This window comes from Aegilops tauschii, chromosome 7 (genome assembly GCF_002575655.3).
Source record: "Aegilops tauschii subsp. strangulata cultivar AL8/78 chromosome 7, Aet v6.0, whole genome shotgun sequence".
In the NCBI taxonomy this organism is placed as follows: Eukaryota; Viridiplantae; Streptophyta; class Magnoliopsida; order Poales; family Poaceae; genus Aegilops; species Aegilops tauschii.
In genome coordinates this window covers 97,370,746-97,397,863 of record NC_053041.3, presented here as the reverse complement: position 1 = coordinate 97,397,863, position 27,118 = coordinate 97,370,746, and the positions used below count along the sequence as shown (strand labels likewise).

Below are 27,118 nucleotides of genomic sequence, written 5' to 3'. Positions count from 1 at the left end.
GAGCCTAGTCGTCTGACGGTAGCCTAGGCGTCTGGCTGTTGAAGCAGCTCCACCTTCTTGCTCCTTGACTTCTCGCTTCTCCTCCGCCATGACTTGCCCTTCCATCCCCGCTTCCCCATGGTCAATGCCTTGCACCTGAGTATGCATAGGGTGTCCGTTTGAGGTAGTAGACATGTCTCATATGAATGTATAGGAAGATCAAAGAGGAGCGAGTTCACCTCATTTTCAATGGCATGTGCGCGTGCTCTAGTCATTGGTCCACTTGTCACTTGGGGTGTTGGTGTAAGATCCATGGTGATGTCCATGGGATGCTCCTCACCAAACGGCAACAAAGGCGACAATGAAAAGTGGCTCCGCAACAAAGAGTACCGCTCTTCGTTCGACACGACAACAACGAGGTAATATAAATGAAAGTTCTAAAATCAGTAACATAGTTTCAAGATTTCGTAAATAATAAACTAATAATAAAAATGATTTATTCACTCATGGGGATATGATTTATATTTTTTAAGAATAAAAGCTAGTACAGAAGAAGGAAGGGAAGAGGCACTGGAGCTGATAAGAGGATATGGAAGTGTTCACAGAGCGTGTTTATACAAACTCAAACATAAACCGGACTAATTCTTCATTTTAACCAGATTCATCCCCTGTAAATTCATCAACTATTTACTTTCTATGGGTACTGTGGCATGAAAGTACAGTCATCTCACTTAGATCTTGCATGCATCGGCAATTTGTGCTCCTCGGTCTTGAGAGAAATGTTCAAGTTGCGCGACTAGCAAGTCCTTGGCCTTCATTTTCCTGTACCGTGCCGGTTGCTCATCCCTCAACAGATGAGCTATTGGCCCAATCTCATGATCAGGGTCCACACCATAGAACATGGCCACTGATATCCTCTCTTTATCGGCATTAGTCACAACTCTATGCACTGGCCCTGTGAAGATCCCGTTGATCATTATCTGCCAGAGAAATGGTCAGCCGAAAGTCATCAAGAACTTGAGTATAGTGGTATCATATGGGAGATGATTTACTAGAGGTTCAGAGATGGTCACCTCCATTGTAAGACCAATGTTGATCAGCAAGGTATGGTCACACGCAGCTGGAACATTGTACCAGGTTCCATCTCTAAGATATTGCAGCCCCGCGACGTCTCTGTCCATGAGGAGAACCGTGAGAGCAGGGAAATCGGCGTGAGGCTTGATGCCCAGGACAAGATCAGGTCTTGGACATGGAGGGAAGTGGTTGAATCTAGCAAAAGTGGGGGCGTTGCTGTTAAACTGATTAACGAGGCAGTCTTCATCAAGCTTCAAAATCTTGGCCATTGCACGAAGGATGTCGCCTTTGATTTTCTTGCACTTCAATGCGTATTCGTGCAGATCATCCCTGCAAACAGAGCTCATGTAGTCCAATTAAACAAAGCCTAGTTTACTAATGTTTATTTTATTTCTGCAGTCCATGTCAGGTTACATCACTCAAGACATAAATAAGCAAATGAACTCTTTTGTACAAAGCAGACAAGAAAGAAAGATACGTTTGAAGTATCACTGATAGATTACCTGAAAGATTTGGGATGTGTAGGCCAATGGGCAAGGTTTCTCCCACCCTCTGGCTCAACTGTAAGGTGCAGTCGATCGGACCAGTCCAATCTCTGATCTTGAGTCCTCACATGGTCATTCCCATACCCTTCCACCTGGAAATGCTTGCCATCTATCAGGTTACTGCATTTCTTCTTCTCTTCCAGCGGTAGGTGAAAAAATTCCCTTGATGCGGTCATCACAGAATCCATCATAGAGGTCTCCATTCCATGGTTAGAAACCTGGTCATATAGGCTGATGCGTGTTACAGAAATAGCAAGTGCAACATGAACCAAAAATGCAAGAAAGAGAGTAAATCTTAGGAACAGGAAACTCGAGAATGAATTAATTAATAAACTCACCTTGAAGAATCCCCAGGTCTGCAGCGCCGACAGCAGCTTGGCGGCTTCCTCAGGATCATTGGATGCAGACAGCAGCCCGAGATCGATTGTTGGAATGGGCTCCGGCATCTCGGTACCAGCCAGGTTCCCACCAAGCGGTTCTTGCTCTCTGAGCAAGTACTGGCTAGGTGGCTCTTGTACGATAGCAGCCAGTTGTTGTACTGAATTCGGTAGCCTCCATGACTCATCAGCCATTAAAGCTCTTGGATATTTCTTTGCTAATTCTGGTCTGCTCTGTCTCCTTGGTGGTTGTGCTCTCTTGCAGAAAGAGGTTGCACTAAGCAAGATGAAGTTGTCTTCGTCTCAGTCCCGTCTCAGCCCACCAACCACTTCAACTAACAGCTAAAAGATCGGAAAGATGGCGCCTACTCCTTTTTCTCAAGAATGCACCTAATAAGCCAAAACAAGCTATACAAGAAGACAAGTCGAGGGACAGAGATAACATGGCATGAGGTGGCACACACTACACTTTATTTTGCTACGCAGGTATATATATTCACCAGTTTGTATTTCTCACTAAATTATGTGTGGATCAAAGTGCTGACTACATCCTAAAGTACTCACTTGTGCACATAAAAATTGTCTCTATAGAAGCAGACAAAGTTGTCAGTAATGGATCTAACTGCGCGCTTAAAAGTCAATATACCCATTTGAATAAACTATGCACTTTCGCAAATCTATGCCCATAAAACTGCCAAAGAGAGACAATGGAACTCCATACAAACAACAGTAGCAAGCAATCATGGCTTGTGAAGAACCATCAAAGATAGTCAACATACCCTCGATTGTGCAAGAGCTGGTGACTTGCGTACATGAACCACCAAGCCAATATGTGGTTCCTGAGCAAAACCGCCCCGATGTGGACTGTTCCGAGATGCCTGAGCCGATTCCAATCATTGATCTCAGCCGTCTGCCTGCCCCTGGAAACAGCTCTGATGAGGTTGCCAAGATGCAGGCCGCCTTGGAGAACTGGGGCCTCTTCCTGGTAAGCTTGTCCTCTGATTAACTCTTTGTGCTACCTTTTTATCAGTCAAGTAAGAGTTGTGATCGATCTTTCTCTAGGCTGTTGGACATGGAATAGAGCCAAGTTTTCTTGGTGAGGTGATGAAAGTGACAAGAGAATTTTACAAGCTCCCATTGGAAGAGATGCAGAAGTACTCAAACTTGGTTGATGGTGAAGAGTTCCGTATGGAAGGATACGGGAACGACATAGTCGTATCAGAGAAGCAGACCCTGGACTGGAGTGACCGGTTGTACCTTCTAGTGGAACCGGAGTCCCGGAGAATCTATAGCTTGTGGCCCACGCATCCTCCTTCTTTCAGGTACCTTTTAGGATTTTATCAGGCATCCATGATCAGTATGCATGATATAAAAAGTCAATTGACCAATATCCATTGAACAATTCTGATCATTCAGTTTTCTTCAGAGATATTCTGTGCGAGTACGCAGTCAGGTGCAGGGAGATTGCCAGCCTTGTCCTCAGGCACCTGGCGAGGATGCTCGATTTACATGAGGACTACTTCATCGAAATGATCGAAGAGGATGCCATCACATACGCCAGATTCAACTACTACCCTCCCTGTCCCAAGCCAGACCAAGTCTTAGGCCTGAAGCCCCACACTGATGCCACGGTGATAACAGTTGTCTTTATCGATGATAATGTTAGTGGGCTCCAGGTGCAGAAAAATGGTGTTTGGTACAAAGTGCCAATAGTTCCAAATGCATTACTTGTGAACACAGGAGATGCAATGGAGGTACGTATATGCAGGACGTTGCAAAAGTTGTTCAATCTTGTCCTTTGAACAGTTATAAGCTGAGCTTTATTTCATCTGATACATGCAGATACTTAGCAACGGGTTCTTCAAGAGCCCGGTTCACAGGGCTGTGACCAATGCAGAGGAAGACCGGGTCTCGTTGGTGATGTTCTACACGATGAACCCGGAAAAGGAGATTGGGCCAGTGCCGGAACTGGTGGATGAGAAGAGACCGGCGCGGTACAGGAAGATGAAGACCAAGGATTATCTAACAAAACTCTTCGAAACTTTTGCAGAAGGGACACTGGTCATCGACACAATGAAGATCTGAATGTGATTCTGAAGTGCAAAGGATTAATTCGCAGTGTGGTGACAATTCTTCAACGGGTTCTTCAAGAGCCCGGTTCACAGGGCTGTGACCAATGCAGAGGAAGACCGGGTCTCGTTGGTGATGTTCTACACGATGAACCCGGAAAAGGAGATTGGGCCAGTGCCGGAACTGGTGGATGAGAAGAGACCGGCGCGGTACAGGAAGATGAAGACCAAGGATTATCTAACAAAACTCTTCGAAACTTTTGCAGAAGGGACACTGGTCATCGACACAATGAAGATCTGAATGTGATTCTGAAGTGCAAAGGATTAATTCGCAGTGTGGTGACAATTCTTCCAACAATTTGTCCTTTCATATGGAATTGGTTTATGTTTCAACTGTCTGATTAGAATGTGCTGTATAAGGACACTTTTGTGTGATTCTGTGCCTTCTGCGGGCCACTTCGTATCCCCTTGCTCTCCATTATCTTCTACTGTATCAGGTTTCTGCTTCAGATAGCTACTTCATATCCTTCCTATCGATTCCTTATTTTTCTAGTATTACCGCTAGTCACTGATAGCTTGATGACCATGCTGATTAAGACAAAGTCAGCTTGCTAATCATCATGTGCACAGTAATTTCGAATTGGGTATGCCTCAGTAACAATAGTATAAACTAGAGTGGCCTGACAAAGGCACATTCTTTTAACAGAGTGAAATAACCGAGGGGACAAACTACATCAGGCTAATCATTTCCAGCTAGTAAGGCAAATGAGGCTGTGAGAACCCAATAGTTGACCATAGGATGGGAGAAAGATTCCACAGTGGACCATACATCGAAACGGTTTCTGATAATTTATCTGCCAGAGGGCTTCCATTGTCGCCAATTATATTAAACATAGTTCATTACCTTATTCATGTCATGAGTGATATAGTCTTGATCCACAAGAGTAAACAAGAAAAAACTTGTAAAACAGGTGCCAGTGGTCTAATATTGGTTCACCTGAACTACCGAGTAGGTGTTTGCCAAAATGCGTAGTTGAATTTTGCAGTTACATCCCATCTTCCGGGCACCTCTAGAAAATGCAGAAAAATAGAACTAGTCTAAATACGGTGTGGTGTGGTACTATCTACTTAGATTTGGGGACAATCGGCTACCACGTTCCACAAAATTATCATCTGTCTCTCAGTTCTCATGGCAGGGGTTCAAATCTGAGAACATAGCAATGGGGAACTCATACAATCGACCCGAACAAACCTCTGTAGGTGCAATTGGAAACCCAACTCTGGTTCCGGGAGCCGGCTCGAGGGTAAGAAGGAAAGAGCGCACGCATTCGCTTCGCTTCTTACCTCCTGCATGTGCTATTTGCTTCTTACCTCGAGGCGATTCCCCGCATGGAGGTAGGCGGCGAGTCCGGCGGGCCCTCCTCTGCCGGCTCCCGCTGGGATCTCGCATCCCCCTCCGCGGCTCGCCGGCTCCCGGCGACCCCTTAATTAGCCGCGCCGCGCCGCGCCTGAGCGATTTCTCCGGCGGACCGCCCGTGTATATGTGTGCTGCGAGATGAATCCGGCCCACCACGAAAAAGGTTGGAAATTGTCGTATAATCCAACGAAGCCCGCTAGAATAGCACAGCCCCATAAAAAAAGGGACAGAACCACAAGTGCACAGTTGCACCCCCTAGAATACTGTAAATGTGTTTTTTGGCGGATGAGAATACTGTAAATGGTTTCGACAATAATTGTTTGTTCAAACGAGATGCATGTCTACAATCTTACGAATTTAAAATCTGAATTTTATCTACACACAGAGTAATAAAACAAGATAAATCCAGATATGAATAGCATGTGCATTTTTTTTTGTGAATGGGTAGACTGAATTTGGATTTAACATTTTGTGGAATTGTAAACAAATATTTTGTTGACACACAAATACCTCAGAAAAAATAACATGTGTAGGGGGCGGTATCGATGCTCCAGCTAATTACTCCAAAAGTACGAACTGATGAAGAAAGACGTGCAATATAATTCAACAGCTAGTTCGCTTAATTTTTTCATGTAATATTGTTGCAATCTTAAATTATGCTAGGGCCACGAGGATGATGGCTTCAATTGAAACAACATGTGTTATTTCCTTCCATCGAAGAGGGGGAAATATGATATTTCCTACAGACGACTTTGCATCAACACGGCACTAGTTTTTTTTTGGGGGCGGGGGGGGGGGGGGGGGGGTGGTGGTTCTATCTTGAAAAGGTGTAGCTCCTGCAAGCGTTGTTTTCAAGAACAATTGTTGCTGCCCGGGTGTTGCCAATGTTGATATTGATGTATGCTACTGTGTGCCGGACGCAGAGCTTCTAAGCCCGAGCTCAAATGAGCTCGGGTGAATAGTAGAATAAAAAAAACAACTGAATTTTTTTTTGACAAACATTGACAAAAGTTTCAAGTGCTTGCAAAAATTCATCATGAAATGACATTCCTAGAAAGCCTGGCAAAAAAAAGAATCAGTATTCTGAAAATGCTATTTTCAAAAGCATTTTAAAGCACTGAATTTGATTTTTTTGGTCACGCCGTGATTCCATGACGAATTTTTGCAAGCACTTGAAACTTTTGTCAATGTTTGTCAACCAAAAAAAATCAGATTTTCTTTCCATTTTTTCGATTTTTTTACTGTTCACCGAGCTCATTTCAGCTCGGGAGCAGGACACTTCGAGCTCGGGAGCAGGACACTTCGTTGTGTGCCATTGATTGTTCATGCATAACTTTTGGAGTAATGTATTTTATCTTCCTTTTTAAATAAATTGGATGTGTGCATCATGGATATCTCGACTAGTTCTTGACATCATATCGTGTAGATGCCCGATATACTTGGTATCAACTTAATAATATTTATAGACTGGATTTGGATTTAACATTTTGTGGGATTGTAAACAAATATTTTGTTCCTTGAATTTTGTTGTTGTTGACACACACAAATACTTTCAGAAAAAATAACATGTAAGGGGGTTGATATCGATGCTCCAGCTAATTAAGGACAGTATAACCGCACCTAACACGAGCCCTCTCAGCGTTTCACGTTTCTAGCTGTCTGTTTACACGATCTGGACGTTTTTGGTCGTCGGATCTCCTGTTTAAAGCGATCTGTCCCGCATCTGGTTTTTTTAGACAATTTGCGAAGCTTTATTACGTCGTCACCAGCTGGACCGGGACGAAAGAGAGGTTCCCGGGATGGCCTAACCACACACGACGGCCCATCCCTAATTTCAAGGCATGCTTCGCTAAATTGTGAGCCTCCACATTGGAGCTCCTATTTTCATGAACAAAATTGCAAGAATTAAAACTACTAGAGTAAACTATGATTTCATGCACAATCGCTCCATATTCCGCTCCGCTCTTCTGCTTGATACTATCAATTACCTCCTTGCAATCAGAAGCCACATGGATATTCTGAAGTTGGAGATCTTCGGAAAGAGCCAAAGCCTCCCGTACCGCCAGCGCTTCTAGGGTAGTTGGATTGGTGATAGCTCTGAATCCCAACGAAGAAGCTCCCAAGAACATGCCATTCTCGTCCCTGGCTATAGCTGCAATGGTTCCAATGCCTCGTCTCTCTGCCACGGCTGCATCAACATTAAGCTTCGACATGTTGCTAGGGGGCTGTAACCATCTCTTCGGTCGTTGTGGTTGGGTGCTAGTTCTCATCGGTGTGGCGTGGGACTGAATCTGGAATTCACTGATGTATCGTTGTATGAACATGTGTGTTGACAGGGGAGATTGGTGTAGATCCTCATAGACTGCTTTCCTCTTTGCACTCCAAACAGCCCACAATGTAATTGCCATCCTCATAAACTGATCTGTAGTCAGCGCTTCATTCAGAGAGAATAACCACTCACGTGGATCGTCGGCTGTGTGTTGACACATCCTCTGGACCAGTTCGTCTTCCGCAAGCGCCCACACACAGCGAGCGTTTGTGCAATCAAGCATCGTGTGTCTCCACGAATCCATGGCGCCACAAAGTTTAAATGCTGGCGAGTCACCCATGTGTCTATGAGCTAGCACATCAGCTGTCGGGATGGAACTTCTGGCCAAACGCCATAGGAAGAATTTGATCTTAGGAGGCAAATTGACTTTCCAGAGTGATGACCAAGCGTTGCTCTCCTGCCCAGCCCGCGAGGTCCCTTCCTCCTCATCTATCCAAGATTCCCTTTGCGATCTTGGTGTGCATGATCAGCCTATATGCCGATTTAACTGAAAAACATCCCTTCTTCTCACCACTCCAAGCCCAAAAATCACTTATGTTCCTTGTATAGAGAGGTATACTAAGAACTGCCTCCGCATCGATTGGGAAGAAAACCGACCTGACCAGTGCTTCATTCCATGTGGCAGTTGCCGTAGAGATCAATTCAGAGACCATGATCGGTGGCGTTGGGATCCTCGAAGAGATAGGTCTCATCATACCTGGTCTAGGCAACCAATTATGGCTCCATATGCGTGTAGTTTGCCCGTTCCCGATTCTTCGGATTATCCCAAGTCTCAGCATATCCCGTCCGTCCAAAACCACCCTCCATATTTGAGACGGCCTCCCGCCAAGTTCAACATCGAGCAGCGTGGTCTCCGGGAAATATGCCGCCTTAAGTATTCTCGCACTCAGAGATTCGGGCTCGGTAAGGACACGCCAGGCTTGTCTGGCTAGTAGAGCAAGATTGAAGATCTCCATATCGCGGAAACCAAGACCACCCAAGTGTTTTGGTCTCGTCATGACATCCCAGGCGACCCAATTAGGCTTCCTCTTGCCCGCTTTGCTTCCGCACCAAAATTGACGAATAATAGATGTGATATTCTCACATAGGCCTCGGGGAAGCCTGAAGCAAGCCATAGAGTAGACCGGCAATGCTTGAGCCACCGCCTTAATAAGTATCTCCTTACCCGCTGCTGACAACAATTTTTGCATCCATCCTTTCACCTTCTCCCAAACCCTGTCTCGAAGATATCTGAAGGTACCCATCTTCGACTGTCCCACATCTGTTGGCATCCCCAAGTATCGATCGCTCAAAGATTTCATTCTGAACGTTGAGAGTATTTTTGATATTATCCCTTACATCTGGTAAAAACTAGGCTGGCTGTCCTGTGGGCTGCTGCTCCACAGGCCGAAACGAGGCCCTCTGGTTAACTGGGCCGATTAGGCGATTTGGGAGTTTCCAGCCCACTTAACTAACCGAGCACGTATGGTCTAGAGCGACGGATCGGTCTGCACCCGATACAAAGGACCGGATCGGTGACCGAGGGGGATCGAGGCTCTCGAGATGCAGCCGGCACGGGTGCTGCGAGGTGATCCAATCGACGCGCGCGCGATCGATCTTCCTTGGGGACCCGGCACACGTGCGCGAGGGGGTCCCGTGGCGCACGATGCGGGCGACGCCTCATCTGATGGAAACTGCTCCGCTGACACTTGAAAGATGCAATCACACTTCAGTTTTGGAGCTCGCATTCATGGCGGCTGCCGATCCTTTCCGATGCCGAGGGGTACAGGTACCGAGGTACGTGTATATATTCCTCCTTTCTTGCCACTCTTCGCCCACCCTTTCCACTCCAGCAGCACGACATCTTTCAGCAAGCCGAGGCAGGCCACGGCGACTGATCCCCGTCGAGGGCACGGCCTTCTCAGTCGCGGGGCATCCGGGTCAGGCAGGCCGTGACACTTGGATTTCGTGGAAGAAGCAAAGCAGCCCTATGGCTATTCGGTGAAGCAGACGACTGAATCTCATCTGCCGGGTTGAAAGAGGCCATGAATCATCAGTTCTTGGAAGCGTTAACGACAACTGATGTGCGCTGCCGTTTGCCTGCATCGTTTAATGGAGATATACATTGATATTTTTCTGACTTGCAGCAGCTTCACTTCATGCGCCTGAATATGTAACTTCTGCCCGTCTCTTACTGTAGCAGCTATGGTTCACGGTTGTATTGCCCATTATCTTTATTTTTCTCTTTCCCCTACGATTCCCTATTCCACTCAGCAATTCTTTTGTGCTAATGTCTTTCCAAACTCAATTTGTACAGGGGTTTGTCAATCCTGGATCTGCTCAACTATTTGATTCAGACAGATCATGGAGGCTGGTTCTGATATTTTGCTTGGTGAATTCTTCAATGCACAATTTGCAGTGGCTGCTGGTTAGGTAATTAGTTCACTCGCAGGACTGCCACACTTCGTCTCTTCATGCAAATATTAATCCAACATAGTCTGTTTCCGTCATGTGCTTCATCCAAATGCTAACTGAACTTCAACATAAACCAGTTGCTTGTTTTGTTGTCTAAAGTTATTTTGGACTTAGAACATTTTGCTGTTTAGAGGTAGTTTTTCTGTAAAAAGTTGTTGTGTTGCTATAATACTAACATGTCACAAATTGTCAAGAGATATTTAGATAGATCCGATTGAGTTAACAAGTTTATCATGATGTAATATATGCGTTGTGATACATTCTGCTATACTGGTTCGGTGCTTGATTTGTCAATGTCATTTCATATTATGAGGAAGTCTCATTCTTTGAGGGAGAACCTGATTGATGGTGAACCTAGGGACTTGGAAGTTTGCTTTGCCCATTGGTTGAGATTTAACGTATGAATAAGACTGACTTATTTAATTTACAACAACACATGACCACTTCTCAAGAGAAGGCAAACTACCTATATACAACAATTATAATCTCACTGGTATGGCTGTCTCTTTTAAATAATTTAAATAATTGGCATTACTAGCATATTTACTAATTTGTAAAACAGATAATCATTTCTTTTATTGTTCATCATTTTATTAGCTGTTAGTATATATGTAATGCTCACTCTGATTTTGCAGGCCCCTTGAGTCATTTCAGTCCTACAATGTTCAAAAAATATGTGTAAACAAAATTGATGGCTTAAGTAGACCTGAAGTTCAAGGTAGCTATCCTTATATATTTAGAATTCCATCTATGCATACATCACAATAACTATGTGCTGGACCATCTACGTTATTCATAATCTGTGTCCTAAGACAACAAGCTATACCATGATTATCTAAGCTTGCATTGTGTTCCCAGTCTTATTTTCAAATGGATGTTCCTACGAATTTGCCCCTTGTTATACAGCTGCACACAGAAAGTATTTATTTATTATTTGATATGTTCACTTCTTAAAAGTATGTGAAATTCATATTTCATATACTTATCTACTGCTAAAAGACAACTACTGCTACAATAGCACAATAATTTTCCGCTCTTCCATGTGGATGATGGCTATCTACGTAACTAAATCTTTACTACTATTTGTGCATGATTATACATGTCTGTTCTTCTAATAGCTTAATGTCATTCCCTTTGATACACCACTGCCAGCATGGCCAATCCATCAAAAGGAGGCTAAATAGGAAAATAACATCACAAATTAAATATATGTAGATAGGCTAATGGAGTAATCGATTTATATTAAAATACACTGGTGTCAAATCAGAGATGAAGAGGATATATCATTATCGTTGTTTTGTGAGAGCACGACAAGGAGTTTAGAACTCTCCTTTACTCCACCATAATAACCTATTTTCCAAATTATAATAATCACTTCAACAAGGGAAAAGTGGAGCAGAATTTTGCTATTGTCCGAGGGATGCGATCAATGCAGACCGCGATGGACAACGTCCATTATTTGATGACTATAAAACTAGCAATGATGTATTAACAAGAAACTCACTTTAATAAACAAAATAGATGGATTAACAACAAATGTATATTCCACTTAAAGTCAATTTAACTTCAAAATAAATGTGTCCACATACTAACACTAGTAGAAAAGGGGGCTTTTGTCCCGGTTGGTAAGGGCCTTTAGTCCCGGTTTTTGAACCGGGACTAAAGGGTCGTTACTAATGCCTCCCCCCTTTAGTCCCGGTTCTTACACGAACCGGGACTAAAGGCCGTCCACGTGGACGCAGCCTGGAGCTCCACCTGTTACCAACCGGGACTAAAGGAAATTTTATGATATTTTTTTAATTTTTTTTTATTTTTTTATTTTTTTTGATTTTCGAATTTCTGAATTATTTTAACCTCTAATCTCTAATCACCACCCCTCATCACTGCTCAATTTATCCTCTAATCTCTAATCACCCCTCATCATCTAACTTCCCGGACGGTCACCCATCCTCTCACTACTCCAGCCTGAGCACGCTTAACTTCCGGGTTCTATTCTCCCTCGTTTCCAAGTCTGCACTTGTTGTTTTCCTGAAGATGTCAATTCTATTAACCCTCAGGAATTTAGCTTGAGCATGAAGTGACACATTTCACTGTTTGAGTTTGAAACTATTGTTTTAAAAAACAATAATTATTTAGTAACACTAATATTTCTGGAATAATTAGTTTGACCATTGTTTGACCAGATTTGACCAAAATTCAAAAAAACTGAAATAATTATTTAGTAACACTAATATTCTAGAATAATTAGTTTGACCATTGTTTGACCACAGTTTGACCACAATTTGATATTTTTTGAATTTTTTTGCCTCTCCAGATCTTAAAAGCCCCGTATCTTTTTTCTGCTAGGTTTTTGAGGATTTTGAAAATGTTTAACGGGGTTCCCCCGATTTAATTCGGATGTAACTTTTTGAGTAGATGATTTTTCATATAAAAAACTTTTTCATCCGAGTTCGTATGCAAAAGTTATGCCCATTTTAAGAAATTCCAGAGAGATTTTGCAAATAAAGTCGAAATTCATATTTGTTAATTTTCCCAACAACTAGACCACATATCACATGTGAAACTTATTTTATTTTATTTTTTTGACATTTCCATCATTTTCTTTTGTTTTTTCTAAAACTGAAAAGACGGTCCATGGAGGGGGGGGGGGGGGGGGTAGAGTTTGATGGGCATTTAGTACCGGTTCGTGCCATGAACCGGTACTAATGCCTCAAAGCCCATTAGTACCGGTTGGTGGCACCAACCGGGACTAAAGGACTAACCTTTAGTCCCGGTTGGTGCCACCAACCGGTACTAATGGGCATCGCACCCTTTAGTCCCGGTTCGTGGCACCAACCGGGACTAAAGGGCCCAGATGAACCGGGACTAATGCCTTAGCCGCACAAACCGGGACCAATGCTCACATTAGTCCCGGTTCGTGACTGAACCGGGACTAATGTGAATATTGCCCTGTGACGAAAGCCCTGTTTTGTACTAGTGTAAGTTCAGTCTCTAATATTTGCCATCAAAATAGACGGGCGCGGCAACGCGCGCCATCAATGATCTAGTTTAGTTCAAAAGTACAACCTGATGGAGAAAGACTACCAATATAATTCAACAGCTAGTTCGCTTAATTTATTCATTTAATATTGTAGTTATGCTAGGGCCACGAGAATGATAGCTTCAATTGGAACACCATGTGTTATTTCCTTCCCTCAAAGTGGGGGAAAACATGATATTTCCTAAAGACGACTTTGCATCAACACGGCACTAGTTTTTTTTAATCCTATTTTGCAAACGTGTATTCCTGCAGGCGTTGTTTTGAAGAACGATTGTTGCTGCCCGGCCGGTGTTGCCGATGTTGATATTGATGTATGCTACTGTGTGCCGTTGATTGTTCATGCATGACTTTTGGAATTATGTCTTTTATCTTCCTTTTTAAAATAATTTGGATGCGCGCATCATGGGTATCTCGACTAGTTCTTGACATTGTATCGTGTAGATGCCTCATATACTTGGTATCAACTTAATATTCATATATTACCCTTTAACGAAAAACTTACGTCTGTGACACCAAATTCCTGAAGAAATGTATGTTGGCAAAGGGTGACATCCATGGAGTACACCATGCCAAACATGTCTGTCAGTTTCATACAACATGACCGCGACTAGTGCTGACATTTTTACATCCTAAAAATCATCATTCACCATGTTATGGGGATAGGATTTATGCATTTTGAAGAATATAAAAGCTACAGAGTATATAAGAAGGAACGGTGGAGACACTTGAGCAGATAAAGAATATGAAAGCGCTTAGAGAGAATGTTAATACAAACCAAACATAAACCAGACCGATTCTTCATTTTAACCAGGTCCACTCCCTGTAAGCTCACCAATTATGTACTGTCCATGGGTACTCTAGCATGGAACTACAGCCATCTTACTTAGATCTTCAGTGTGTCGGCAATTCTTGGTCCTCGGCCTCCAGCGTAATGTTCATGGTGCAACACTAACAAGTCCTTGGCCTTCATTTTCCTGTATTGTGCCGGTTGCTCCTCACTTAACAGATGAGCCATCGGCCCAATCTCTTGCTCGGGATCCACACCATAGAACATGGCCACTGATATCCTCTCTTTATCGGCATTAGTCACAACTCTATGCATTGGCCCCGTGAAGATCCCGTTGGTCATTATCTGCACGAGGAACGGCCAGGTGGAAGTCATCAAGAAGACAAGAACTTCATATAGTAGAAGAATTACTGGAGGTTCAGAGATGGTCACCTCCATTGTAAGACCAATGTTGATCAGCAAGGTGTGGTCGCACGCAGCTGGAACATTGTACCAGGTTCCATCTCTGAGATATTGCAGCCCTGCGACGTCGTTGTCCATGAGGAGAACCGTGAGAGCAGGGAAATCGGCGTGAGGCTTGATGCCCAGGACAAGATCGGGTCTTGGACATGGAGGGAAGTGGTTGAATCTAGCAAAAGTGGGGGCGTTGCTGTTAAACTGATTAACAAGGCAGTCTGCATCAAGCTTCAAAATCTTGGGCATTGCCCGAAGGATGTCATCTCTGATTCCCTTGCACTTCAATGCGTATTCGTGCAGATCATCCCTGCAAACAGAGCTCATGTAGTCCAATTAAACCAAGCCTAGTTTACTAATGTTTATTTTATTTCTGCAGTCCATGTCAGGTTACATCACTCAACGCATAAATAAGCAAATGAACTCTTTTCTACAAAGCAGACGAGAAAGAAAGATCCGTTTGAAGTATCGCTGATAGATTACCTGAATGATTTGGGATGTGTAGGCCAATGGTCAAGGTTTCTCCCACCCTCTGGCTCAACTCTAAGGTGCAGTCGATCAGACCAGTCCAATCTCTGATCTTGAGTCCTTACCTGGTCATTTCCATACCCTTCTACCTGGAAATGCTTGCCATCTATCAGGTTGCTGCATTTCTTCTTCTCTTCGAGCGGTAGCTGAAAAAATTCCCTTGATGCGGTGAACACAGAATCCATCATAGAGGCCTCCATTCCATGGTTAGAAACCTGGTCACATAGGCTCATGCGTGTTACAGAAATATAGCAAGTGCACCATGAACGAAAAATGCAAAAAAGAGAGTAAATCTTAGGAACAAGAAACTCAAGAACGGAATAATAAAGAAACTCACCTGGAAGAATCCCCAGGTCTGCAGCGCCGACCGCAGCTTGGCGGCTTCCTCAGGATCATTGGATGCAGACAGCAGGCCAAGATCGATTGTTGGGACGGGCTCAGGCATCTCGGCACCAGCAAGGTTCGCACCAAGCAGTTCTTGCTCTCTGAGCAAGTACTGGCTTGGTGGTTCTTGCATGTTGGCAGCCAGTTGCTGCACTGAATTCGGTAGCCTCCATGACTCATCAGCCATTGAAGTTCTTGAATGTTTCTTTGCTGATCCTGGTGCTCTGTCTCCTTGGTTGTTGGCTCTCTTCAAGGAAGATGTTGCCCTACGCAATATGTAGTTGCCTTCGTCTCAGTCCCATCTCAGTACACATTGTCATCAATAAGTAAGGACAGTCACCAACCACTACAACAAACACCAAAAAGATCAGAGTGATGATGGCTACTCCTTTTTTCTCAAGAAGAAACCTAATAAGCCAAAACAAACTATATAAGAAGACAAGCAGGGGGGGACAGAGATAACATGGCATGTGTTGGCATGCATTACTCTGATTCACCAGTTTGTAATTTTCACTAATTATCAATTGGTAGCTGGTGACTGGTGTACAGGAGCCACCAAGCCAGTATGTGGTTCCTGAGCAAGACCGCCTTGACGTGGCCTGTTTTGAGATGCCTGAGCTGATCCCAGTCATTGAACTCAGCTGTCTGCCTGCCCCTGGTAACAACCCTCATGATGAGGCTGTCAAGATGCAGTCGCCTTGGAGAACTAGGGCCTCTTCCTATTAAGTTTGACCTGATCAATTCTTAGTGTTATTTTTTATCAGCGGATAGAGTTGTGATTGATCTTTACCTATTCTATTGGACATGGAATAGAGCCAAGTTTTCTCAGTGAGATGATGAAACTGTCACAAGCTCCCACTGGAAGAAAAGCAGAGGTACGGGAACGGCATAGTCGTATCAGAGAAGCAGACACTGGACTGGTGTGACTGGCTGTACCTTTAGCCGAACCAGAGTCCCGAAGAATCTACCACACATCCTCCTTCTTTCAGGTACCTTTAAGGCCCTTAACAGGGATCCAGGATCAATATGCATGATTTAAAACAGTTAACTGATGAGTAGCCATTGAATAATTCTGACCATGCAGTTTTCTTCAGAAATGCTCTGTGTGAGTACAGAGTCAGGTGAAGGGAGATTGCCAGCCTTGTCCTCAGGTACCTGGCCAAGATGCTTGATTTACATGAGGACTAGTTTGTCGATTCAAGAGGATGCCATCACGTATGCCAGATTCAGTCTTAGGCCTGAAGCCTCACACTGATGCCACTGTGATCACAGTTGTGTTTATCGATGATAACGTCAGTGGGCTCCAAGTGCAGGAAAATGGCTTCTGGTACAAAGTGCAAATAGTTCCGAATGCATTACTTGCGAACACAGGAGATGCAATGGAGGTACGTCGATGATAACGTCAGTGGGCTCCAAGTGCAGGAAAATGGCTTCTGGTACAAAGTGCAAATAGTTCCGAATGCATTACTTGCGAACACAGGAGATGCAATGGAGGTACGTGTATGTGCAGGAAGTTTCTTGCAACAATCTGTTGTTCCTTACAGAAATGGTTTATGTTTAAACTTTTTGATCAGAATGTGCTATATATTGATACTTTCATGTCATCGTATGCCATCGGCAGGCCACTACATTATCTTCTACTGTGTTAAGTTTCTGCTTCAGAAAGCTACTTCTGATCCTGTCTATTATCTTCCTTATTTTTCTCCTATTATCGGAAGTGACTGATAGCTGGTCTATGTGTTGATGACCATGCTGATTAAGTAACGGCAAAGCCGTGGCCGTGGGTGGGGAGGGGGAATGGGGGTTAAAGGGACGGCCGTGGCGGTGGAGGCGCGGCAGCGACGCCGGCCGAGGGTGACCGGGGACGGCGGCTAGGCCGGTGGCTGCGAGCGGGTCGACAGTAGAGGCGGCTGCTGACAACAGGGACGAAGGGGAAAATTGACTGATCCCGATCTGGGCAGCTGATAGATAGCTAATCAGTGTTAAATCAAGCTCGATCCATACCTCAGGGCGTCCCCCCGCATGGAGGGGAGCGTTTCCTCGGCGAGTCCAGCGGCAGAATCTCCTCGGCGCCCCCCCGCCTCGGTTCCCGGCGATCCCTGCACCGCGCCTCCGCTCGACTTCGCCGGACGGCAGTGGGCGCAGTGGACACTGGACAGGACGACCAACACAGAACACAGCGGGAGAAACGGGTTTTGTTGCCGCCGATCTCTACGGGCGGATCGGCCCCTGGGCCGTGGCTGCTACGAGCTGAACCCGGCCAACGAAGAAAATTACGACTGCACCCCTAACCCCTAAAATGTTTTAAGAAAAAACATATAGAATATAAAATTCGAATACTAATGTGGGCTCCGCCACCGTTCCTGAAAAAAAAAGTCACTCCGCCACCAAAACCTTACTTGCTTACATCCATCTTTTTCCTTGCTTTCATCTTTCTTTTTTTTGCGGGGGTAAAAGGATTGTATTACTCAAAAGCACACGAATACATCCCTACACAGACTAGGGACATTAGCAGGTCCAGAGCGGAGCTAGACCACAGTACGGTTCTCCGTTCGACCGAAGTTTGCTAACACATGACTAACGTTTGTTTTAAGCCGGATGAAAAGAATGAAAGTAGGAAACGCAAGCCTCCTCCACTGATCGACATGTGCCCCCTCGCTAGGCTCCACGCGCCGCTTTACGATCTGCCTTATCCCACGCAAAAGCCCACAACCACTCATTTGTCTACCGCATCGTCGTCTTCGACTCGCAATCTGCAGATCCCATCTTTCTTCTGCTGCCCACTTCCATGGACGCGGTCTCTCTTGCTGCCCGCTTCCATGGCCACGTTGGCCATTCTATTCCATGGCGGAGTTGTTACTGCTGCAAGGGGCACCGTCGGGCTGCGACGAATCGGCGGAAGCTTCGACGCCGACCACCGCCTGCCATGGCCGTCGAAGCTGTTGCTGCTGCGACCGGGAGCATTTGTGCATGGCGTCGGAGCTGAGATTTTGAGCCTAAGCTGCAATGGAGCGATGCGACACTGCGAACGGTGACCGCGACGAGTGGCCAACGAGGGGCGCTGCAACTCCGGCGATGTTGCCTTGTAACTATTGGGAGCATCGTCAGTGTTGCAATGGAGCAACGCCGAGCCACCGAAAGCATAGCCGAAGTTGCAATGAAGCCTCACCGGAGTTGCAATGGAGCTTCGTCGGACGCGTCGGTGCTGTGTTGGAGCTCCGCTGGTGCTGCAATGGAGCTTCGCCGGACGCGTCGGTGCTGCGTTGGAGCTCCGCCGGCCGTCGTTGGTGCTGTGTTGGAGCTTCCCCAGACGCCGGTGGTGCACCACGAGAGCTGCAGTGGAGCTTCTGCCGGGTGTAGCAGCGTTGCGTGCACACCTAATACTGTCGTGGCATTGCTGTAATCCAATGGCCACCAGAGCGCTAATCGGACGGCTGCCTAGCCGGATGATTTCTCATCCGGCTGACTCGTAGCAGCGGCCTTTGATACGTCTCCAACGTATCTATAATTTTTGATTGTTTCATGCTATTATATTATCTGTTTTGGATGTTTTATATGCATTAATATGCTATTTTATATTATTTTTGGGACTAACCTATTAACCTAGGGTCCAGTGTTAGTTTCTGTTTTTTTCCTTGTTTTAGAGTTTCGCAGAAAAGGAATACCAAACGGAGTCCAAACGGAATAAAACTTTCACGATGATTTTCTTGGACCAGAAGACATCCAGAGGACTTGGAGTGCAAGTCAGGGAAGTCACGAGGCAGCCACAAGGACGGAGGGCGTGCCCCCCACCCTTGTGGGCCCCTCGTGACTCCACCTACCTATTTCTTTTGCCTATCTATACCTACTATTAAAGGGGATAGGTATTATTGGTTTGGTCCCCCTTTGTTTCGTCTCGTTTTGAGTCTTTTTATATGTAATGCTATTTTTTACTTATGTTTTTTTACTTTGTTCGTTTGACGAACACGGAAATGCCTACTATTAAACTTCAAATTTGTATGCACGGCTAGGTCTGCTTCGTTTTTTTAGAGGAAGCTAGGTCTTTTTTTGCATCGAACTAAGACTTTATTTCAGAATCATTCGGTTACAGTCTGCCCCAAGGCTTACAAGAAGAAAATCGAGGCTCTGCTCTAGCCAGCACTCTGTGCCCTCGGTCGAGCAGCACGTTGTGCACACAAGTGAGCCGGGGTATTGAACTCCCTGCTGACATGGTGAACCGAAAAGTAAACAAAATTGAGCACTATATCATCTAGTTCTCGTAAGATAGGCGCTGCAACCGATCGAGAGTTGCCTCACGAATTCCATTGGGTGACCAGCTCCATGCTATCGACCTCCATGATCACATGTGACATCCCGTGAAGCTGAGCAAAGATCACACCCTCTCGGAAGGCTAGAAGTTCGGCGATAAATGGATCTGTAACGCCAACGAGTGGCTTGCACCAAGCCCCAATGAAGGATAAATGGGACCGGGTAACACCACTAGCTCCGCCTGTTAGTGCATCTGGGAAAACCGATCCATCAGTGTTGATGGTAATTCACCCCGCGTCGGGGGGTTTCCAGCCCTGTCCCGCTTGCACCCTAGTGCGACGAACAGGTAGTTCCAGCAAAGATAGAGTTTCATGGATCCATTTGAGCGCCCGAACTGGATTGTATCCATATAGCGTGCATGATTGTGATGATCTTGCATCTGATGTCGTCTGCGAACATAGGATCCAACACAATATCACGCGCCCACGTTAATGGATGCAGCCTAGGTAGTTGAAGGTTGAACCGATCCTTGGGCGCAATCCAGAACTGCTTTGCATGCGAGCATGAAATAAGCACATGCATCATCAAATCTTCATCCATTGCCTGACAAATGTCACAGCGTCCGAGTGGTTTGATATGTCGATGCTTCAAGGTCGAGGAGTCTGGCAAGACGCCGCGGAGAACTCTCCACCAGAAAACCCTAACTTTCGGCACCACATGTATTTTCCAAAGTGCTGACCACAACTGTTTATTCGCTGATGAAGTATCCGTAATCGTCCCTTCCTCTAGGGAGATAAGCTTGTTGCGAGTCATTATAGATCGATACACTGATTTGACAGTGTAGTTACCTAACTTTTCCAGTGCCCACGCCAAAGTGTCTTCCCCTCCAGCTCTATTCAAAGGTATGTGATACGTCTCCAACGTATCTATAATTTTTTATTATTTCATGCTATTATATTATCTGTTTTGGATGTTTAATGGGCTTTAATATGCTCTTTTATATTATTTTTGGGACTAACCTATTAACCGAAGGCCCAGTGCCAGTTTCTGTTTTTTTTGCCTATTTTAGTGTTTTGCAGAAAAGGAATACCAAACGGAATCCAAACGGAATGAAACCTTCGCGATGATCTTTCTTGGAACGAAAGCAATCCAGAAGACTTGGAGTTGAAGTCTGGAACTCTGCGAGGCGGCCACGAGGCAGGAGGGCGCGCCTAGGGGGGTAGGCGCGCCCCCACCCTCATGGGCCCCACGGAGCTCCACCGACGTACTTCTTTCGCCTATATATACCCTTATACCCTAGATCGATCAGAGAGAGCCACAAAACCACTTTTCCACCGCCGCAACCTTCTGTACCCGTGAGATCCCACCTTGGGGCCTTTTCCGGCAATCTGCCGGAGGGGGAATCTATCACGGAGGGCTTCTACATCAACACCACAGCCTCTCCGATGATACGTGAGTAGTTTACCACAGACCTTCGGGTCCATAGTTATTATCTAGATGGCTTCTTCTCTCTCTTTGATTCTCAATACAAAGTTATCCTCGATGTTCTTGGAGATCCATTTGATGTAATACTCTTTTGCGGTGTGTTTGCAGAGATCCGATGAATTGTGGATTTATGAACAAGTTTATCTATGAATACTATTTGGTTCTTCTCTGAATTCTTATATGCATGATTTGATATCTTTGCAATTCTCTTCGAATTATCGGTTTAGTTTGGCCTACTAGATTGATCTTTCTTGCAATGGGAGAAGTGCTTAGCTTTGTGTTCAATCTTGCGGTGTCCTTTCCCAGTGACAGTAGGGGCAGCAAGGCACGTATTGTATTGTTGCCATCGAGGATAAAAAGATGGGGTTTATATCATATTGCTTGAGTTTATCCCTCTACATCATGTCATGTTGCCTAATGCGTTACTCTGTTCTTATGAACTTAATACTCTAGATGCATGCTGGATAGAGGTCGATGTGTGGAGTAATAGTAGTAGATGCAGAATCGTTTCGGTCTACTTGACACGGACGTGAGGCCTATATTCATGATCATTGCCTTAGATATTCTCATAACTATGCGTTTTTCTATCAATTAATCGGCAGTAATTTGTTCACCCACCGTAATACATGCTATCTTGAGAGAATCCACTAGTGAAACCTATGGCCCCCCCGGGTCTCTTTCTTATTATATTGCATCTTTTTTATTTACATTGCATCTAGTTTACTATTTTGCAATCTTTACTTTCCAATCTATACAACAAAAATACCAAAAATATTTATCTTACTATCTTTATTAGATCTCACTTTTGCGAGTGACCGTGAAGGGATTGACAACCCCTTTATCGCGTTGGTTGCAAGGTTCTTGATTGTTTGTGCAGGTACTAGGTGACTTGTGCGTTGTCTCCTACTGGATTGATACCTTGGTTCTCAAAAAATGAGGGAAATACTTACGCTACTTTGCTGCATCACCCTTTCCTCTTCAAGGGAAAACCAACGCATGCTCTAGAGGTAGCAAGAAGGATTTCTGGCGCCGTTGCCGAGGAGATCTATGCCAAGTCAAAACACACCAAGTACCCATCATAACTCTTCTCCCTCGGATTACATTATTTTCCATTCACCTCTCTTTTTCCTCTCCCCCACTTCTAAAACGATTTTCGAAAACCTTCGCCTTTTCTTCACTCTCCTTCCGTTCGATCTTGTGTTACCATGTGCCTTTTTTTGCTTGCATCTTTGCTTGCTAAGAGTTTATGGATCCCCATCCACTTGCTAATCTTTTTAAAACATCCAATTATGATGAACCAATTGCTAGTGAGTTGAGTGCACTAGATTATCTTTATGAGGTTTTGCTTGAAATTCGTGAATCTGAAAATTGTGATGAAGAAATTTATGAAGAGACTCACAATAGCTTATTGAATAAAAAGCATGATTGCAATGATGTTATTACAAATTCTATTAATGTCAATTGTGCTAATTACTACCTCTTGAGCACTGCGTTGGTTTTCCCTTGAAGAGGAAATGGTGATGCAGCAAAGTAGCGTAAGTATTTCCCTCAGTTTTTGAGAACCAAGGTATCAATCCAGTAGGAGGCCATACGCAAGTCCCTTGTACCTACACAAACAAATAAGACCTTGCAACCAACGCGATAAAGGGGTTATCAATCCCTTCACGGCTACTTGCAAAAGTGAGATCTGATAGAGATGATAGGATAATATTTTTGGTATTTTTATGATAAAGACTGAAAGTAAAGAATGCAAAATAAATGGCGACAGAAATAGCTAGTTGACGGGAGATTAATATGATGGAAAATAGACCCGGGGGCCATAGGTTTCACTAGTGGCTTCTCTCAAGATAGCATAAGTATTGTGGTGGGTGAACAAATTACTGTTGAGCAATTGATAGAACTGAGCATAGTTATGAGAATATCTAGGCATTATCATGTATATAGGCATCACGTCCGCGACAAGTAGACCGACTCTTGCCTGCATCTACTACTATTACTCCACACATCGACCGCTATCCAATATGCATCTAGAGTATTAAGTTCATAAGAACGGAGTAACACATTAAGCAAGATGACATGATGTAGAGGGATAAACTCAAGCAATATGATATAAACCCCATCTTTTTATCCTCAATGGCAACAATACAATACGTGCCTTGCTGCCCCTACTGTCACTGGGAAAGGACACCGCAAGATTGAACACAAAGCTAAGCACTTCTCCCATTGCAAGAAAGATCAATGTAGTAGGCCAAACCAAACCAATAATTCGAAGAGACTTGCAAAGATAACAAATCATACATAAAAGAATTCAGAGGAGATTCAAATATTGTTCATAGATAATCTGGATCATAAACACACAATTCATCGGATCTCGACAAACACACCGCAAAAGAAGATTACATCGAATAGATCTCCAAGAGAATCGAGGAGAACTTTGTATTGATATCCAAAGAGAGATAAGAAGCCATCTAGCTAATAACTATGGACCCGAAGGTCTGAGGTAAACTACTCACACATCATCGGAGAGCCTATGGTGTTGATGTAGAAGCCCTCCGTGATCGATGCCCCCTCCGGCGGAGTGCCGGAAAAGGCCCCAAGATGGGATCTCACGGGTACAGAAGGTTGCGGCGGTGGAAATAGGGTTTCGTGGTGCTCTTCGATGTTTCCAGGGTATATGAGTATATATAGGCGAAGGAAGTCGGTCAGGAGAGCCACGAGGGGCCCATGAGGGTGGGGGCGCGCTCAGGGGGGCAGGCGCGCCTCCCTGCCTCGTGGCCTCCTCGGTTGTTTCTTGACGTCCACTCCAAGTCCTCTGGATCATGTTTGTTCCAAAAATCACGCTCCCGAAGGTTTCATTCCGTTTGGACTCTGTTTGATATTCCTTTTCTGCAAAACACTGAAATAGGCAAAAAAATAGCAATTTGGGCTGGGCCTCCGGTTAATAGGTTAGTCCCAAAAAAATATAGAAGTGTATAATAAAGCCCATTAAACAGCCAAAACAGAATATATAATAGCATGGAACAATAAAAAATTATAGATACGTTGGAGACGTATCACTAATATTATGCAAAACCCTAAGCTTGGGGATGCTAGTTTTGCTATGTCTACCACTTGTTGCAATGATCATGATTGGGGTGATTCTTTTTATGATCTTGAAAATTTATTTAAGCCCCATGATGAATATGAGATTGATAATAATGTTTGCAATAATATTGAAAGTGGGTTTGGAAGAGTGTCAACTTTAGATCCCACATATTTGGAAAATGTTCAATCTTATGAAATTTTTGATAGAAGTGGGTTTGGAGAGGTTATGACTTTAGTTAATGTTAATCCCACTATTTTGGAAGAGTGTCAACTTTGCATGCATGTGGATCGTGTTGAAAATATTTTATGTGATAGCTATTTTGTTTAATTTGCTTATGATCCCACATGTAATTATTATGAGAGAGGAAAATATGGTTGTAGAAATTTTCATGTTACTAAATTACCTCTCGTTATGTTGAGATTGCTATTGTTTCTTTCCTCTTCCCTGCATATGCTAGTTTTTGCTTGCTATGATAATTTGTTTGCATATAAGATGCCTATGCATAGGAAGTATGTTGGACTTAGATGTGTTTTTCACGTGTTTCATGATGCTCTTTGCGCTTCAATTCTTGTCTTTCATGTGAGCATCACCAAAATTATTAATGCCTAGCTAGGGGCGTTAAACGATAGCGCTTGTTGGGAGGCAACCCAATTTTACTTTTGTTCTTTGCTTTTGTTCCTGTGTAGTAATAAATAATTCATCTAGCCTCTGTTTAGATGTGGTTTTATGTTTTAATTAGTGTTTGTCCCAAGTAAAACCTATAGGATTTTCTTGGGTGATAGTTGACTATGTGCCCACGAAAATAATTGTTAAAAATCACTAGAACGTGATAATATGCTGATTCTTTTTGCAGAAGATTAATATACAAATTATATAGGTCGTCCTATTTTTTCAGAATTTTTGGAGTTACAGAAGTATTCGAAAGTTACAGATTGCTACAGACTAGTCTGTTTTTGACAGATTATGTTTTTCGTGTGTTGTTTGCTTATTTTGATGAATCTATGAGTAGTATCGGGGGGGGTATGAACCATAGAGAAGTTGGAATACAGTAGGTTTAACACCAATATAAATAAATAATGAGTTCATTATAGTACCTTAAAGTGGTGGTTTATTTTCTTATACTAACGGAGCTCATGAGATTTTCTGTTAAGTTTTGTGTTGTGAAGTTTTCAAGTTTTTGGGTAAAGATTTGATGGATTTTGGAATAAGGAGTTGCAAGAGCCTAAGCTTGGGGATGCCCAAGGCACCCCAAGGTAAAATTCAAGGACAACCAAAAGCCTAAGCTTGGGGATGCCTCGGAAGGCATCCCCTCTTTCGTCTTCGTCTATCGGTAACTTTACTTGAGACTATATTTTTATTCACCACATGGTATGTGTTTTGCTTGGAGCGTCTTGTATGATTTGAGTCTTTGATTTTAGTTTACCACAATCATCCTTGCTGTACACACCTTTAGGGAGAGACACGCATGAATCGGAATTTATTAGAATACTCTATGTGCTTCAGTTATATCTTTTGAGCTAGATAATTTTGCTCTAGTGCTTCACTTATATCTTTTTAGAGCACGGTGGTGATTTTATTTTATAGAAATTATTGATCTCTCATGCTTCACTTATATTATTTTGAGAGTCTTTTAGAACAGCATGGTAATTTGCTTTGGCTATAAAATTAGTCCTAATATGATGGGCATCCAAGATGGGTATAATAAGAACTTTCATATAAGTGCATTGAATACTATGAGAAGTTTGATGCTTGATGATTGTTTTGAGATATGAAGATGGTGATATTAGAGTCATGCTAGTTGAGTAATTGTGAATTTGAGAAATACTTGTGTTGAGGTTTGTAAGTCCCGTAGCATGCACGTATGGTAACCGTTGTGTAACAAATTTGAAGCATGAGGTGTTTCTTTGATTGTCTTTCTTACGAGTGGCGGTCGAGGACGAGCGATGGTCTTTTTCTATAAATCTATCCCCCTAGGAGCATGCGCGTAGTGCTTGGTTTTGATGACTTGTAGATTTTTGCAATAAGTATGTGAGTTCTTTATGACTAATGTTGAGTCCATGGATTATACGCACTTTCACCCTTCCACCATTGCTAGTCTCTCTAGTACCGCGCAACTTTCGCCGGTACCATAAACCCACCATTTACCTTCCTCAAAACAGCCACCATACCTACCTATTATGGCATTTCCATAGCCATTCCGAGATACATTGCCATGCAACTTTCCACCGTTCCGTTTATTATGACACGTTCCATCATTGTCATATTATCTTGCATGATCATGTACTTGACATCGTATTTGTGGCAAAGCCACCATTCATAATTTTTCATACATGTCACTCTTGATTCATTGCACATCCCGGTACACCGCCGGAGGCACTCATCTAGAGTCATATTTTGTTCTAAGTATCGAGTTGTAATTCTTGAGTTGTAAATAAATAGAGGTGTGATGATCATCATTATTAGAGCATTGTCCCGTGTGACGAAATAAAAAAAAGGCCAAAGAAGCCCAATGAAAAAAAAGGAAGAGGCCAAAGAAGCCAAACAAAAAAATATGATGAGAGAAAAAGAGAGAAGGGACAATGCTACTATCCTTTTTCCACACTTGTGCTTCAGAGTAGCACCATGATCTTCATGATAGAGAGTCTCTTATTTTGTCACTTTCATATACTAGTGGGAATTTTAGTTATAGAACTTGGCTTGTATATTCCAACAATGGGCTTCCTCAAAATGCCCTAGGTCTTCGTGAGCAAGCAAGTTGGATGCACACCCACTTAGTTTCTTTTGTTGAGCTTTCATACATTCATAGCTCTAGTGAAGGAAATATGCCCTAGAGGCAATAATAAAGTTATTATTTATTTCCTTAT

The 27,118-nt window shown here is 43.7% G+C and overlaps 4 protein-coding genes across 7 annotated transcripts; 2 read left to right on the top strand and 2 right to left on the bottom strand.

The window, feature by feature from the left end:
- Nucleotides 1–442: 442 nt before the first annotated feature.
- LOC109755795 (codeine O-demethylase) lies at nucleotides 443–4,069 on the bottom strand. Its single transcript, XM_020314683.4, has 4 exons — nucleotides 1,937–4,069; nucleotides 1,557–1,816; nucleotides 1,053–1,383; nucleotides 443–959 (listed from the first exon to the last, which is right to left on the bottom strand). Exons 1-4 carry the CDS (start codon nucleotides 2,168–2,170, stop codon nucleotides 711–713), a joined length of 1,074 nt encoding a protein of 357 aa, XP_020170272.1. The 5' UTR covers nucleotides 2,171–4,069; the 3' UTR covers nucleotides 443–710.
- Nucleotides 2,718–4,532, top strand: LOC109755796 (protein SRG1). The gene is made up of 4 exons (XM_020314684.4): nucleotides 2,718–2,960; nucleotides 3,038–3,297; nucleotides 3,402–3,729; nucleotides 3,818–4,532. The coding sequence occupies exons 1-4, from the start codon at nucleotides 2,718–2,720 to the stop codon at nucleotides 4,058–4,060; spliced, it is 1,074 nt and encodes a 357-aa protein (XP_020170273.1). The 3' UTR covers nucleotides 4,061–4,532.
- Nucleotides 4,533–9,416: 4,884 nt separating this feature from the next.
- LOC120969800 (uncharacterized) lies at nucleotides 9,417–13,775 on the top strand. Its single transcript, XM_040397070.2, has 4 exons — nucleotides 9,417–9,566; nucleotides 10,087–10,202; nucleotides 10,880–10,962; nucleotides 13,537–13,775. Exons 1-4 carry the CDS (start codon nucleotides 9,486–9,488, stop codon nucleotides 13,629–13,631), a joined length of 375 nt encoding a protein of 124 aa, XP_040253004.2. The 5' UTR covers nucleotides 9,417–9,485; the 3' UTR covers nucleotides 13,632–13,775.
- Nucleotides 13,776–13,903: 128 nt separating this feature from the next.
- LOC109755794 (codeine O-demethylase-like) lies at nucleotides 13,904–17,715 on the bottom strand. Of its 4 annotated transcripts, none has more exons than XM_073505189.1 (5): nucleotides 17,441–17,714; nucleotides 15,390–15,782; nucleotides 15,008–15,267; nucleotides 14,504–14,834; nucleotides 14,019–14,416 (listed from the first exon to the last, which is right to left on the bottom strand). In XM_073505189.1, the coding sequence occupies exons 2-5, from the start codon at nucleotides 15,621–15,623 to the stop codon at nucleotides 14,168–14,170; spliced, it is 1,074 nt and encodes a 357-aa protein (XP_073361290.1). In that variant the 5' UTR covers nucleotides 15,624–15,782; nucleotides 17,441–17,714; the 3' UTR covers nucleotides 14,019–14,167. The 4 variants fall into 4 exon arrangements, with proteins under 4 accessions (XP_073361289.1, XP_073361287.1, XP_073361290.1 ...); XM_073505187.1 differs by having other exon boundaries at nucleotides 15,390–15,702; nucleotides 17,441–17,666; XM_073505188.1 differs by having other exon boundaries at nucleotides 13,904–14,834; nucleotides 17,441–17,715.
- Nucleotides 17,716–27,118: the final 9,403 nt, after the last annotated feature.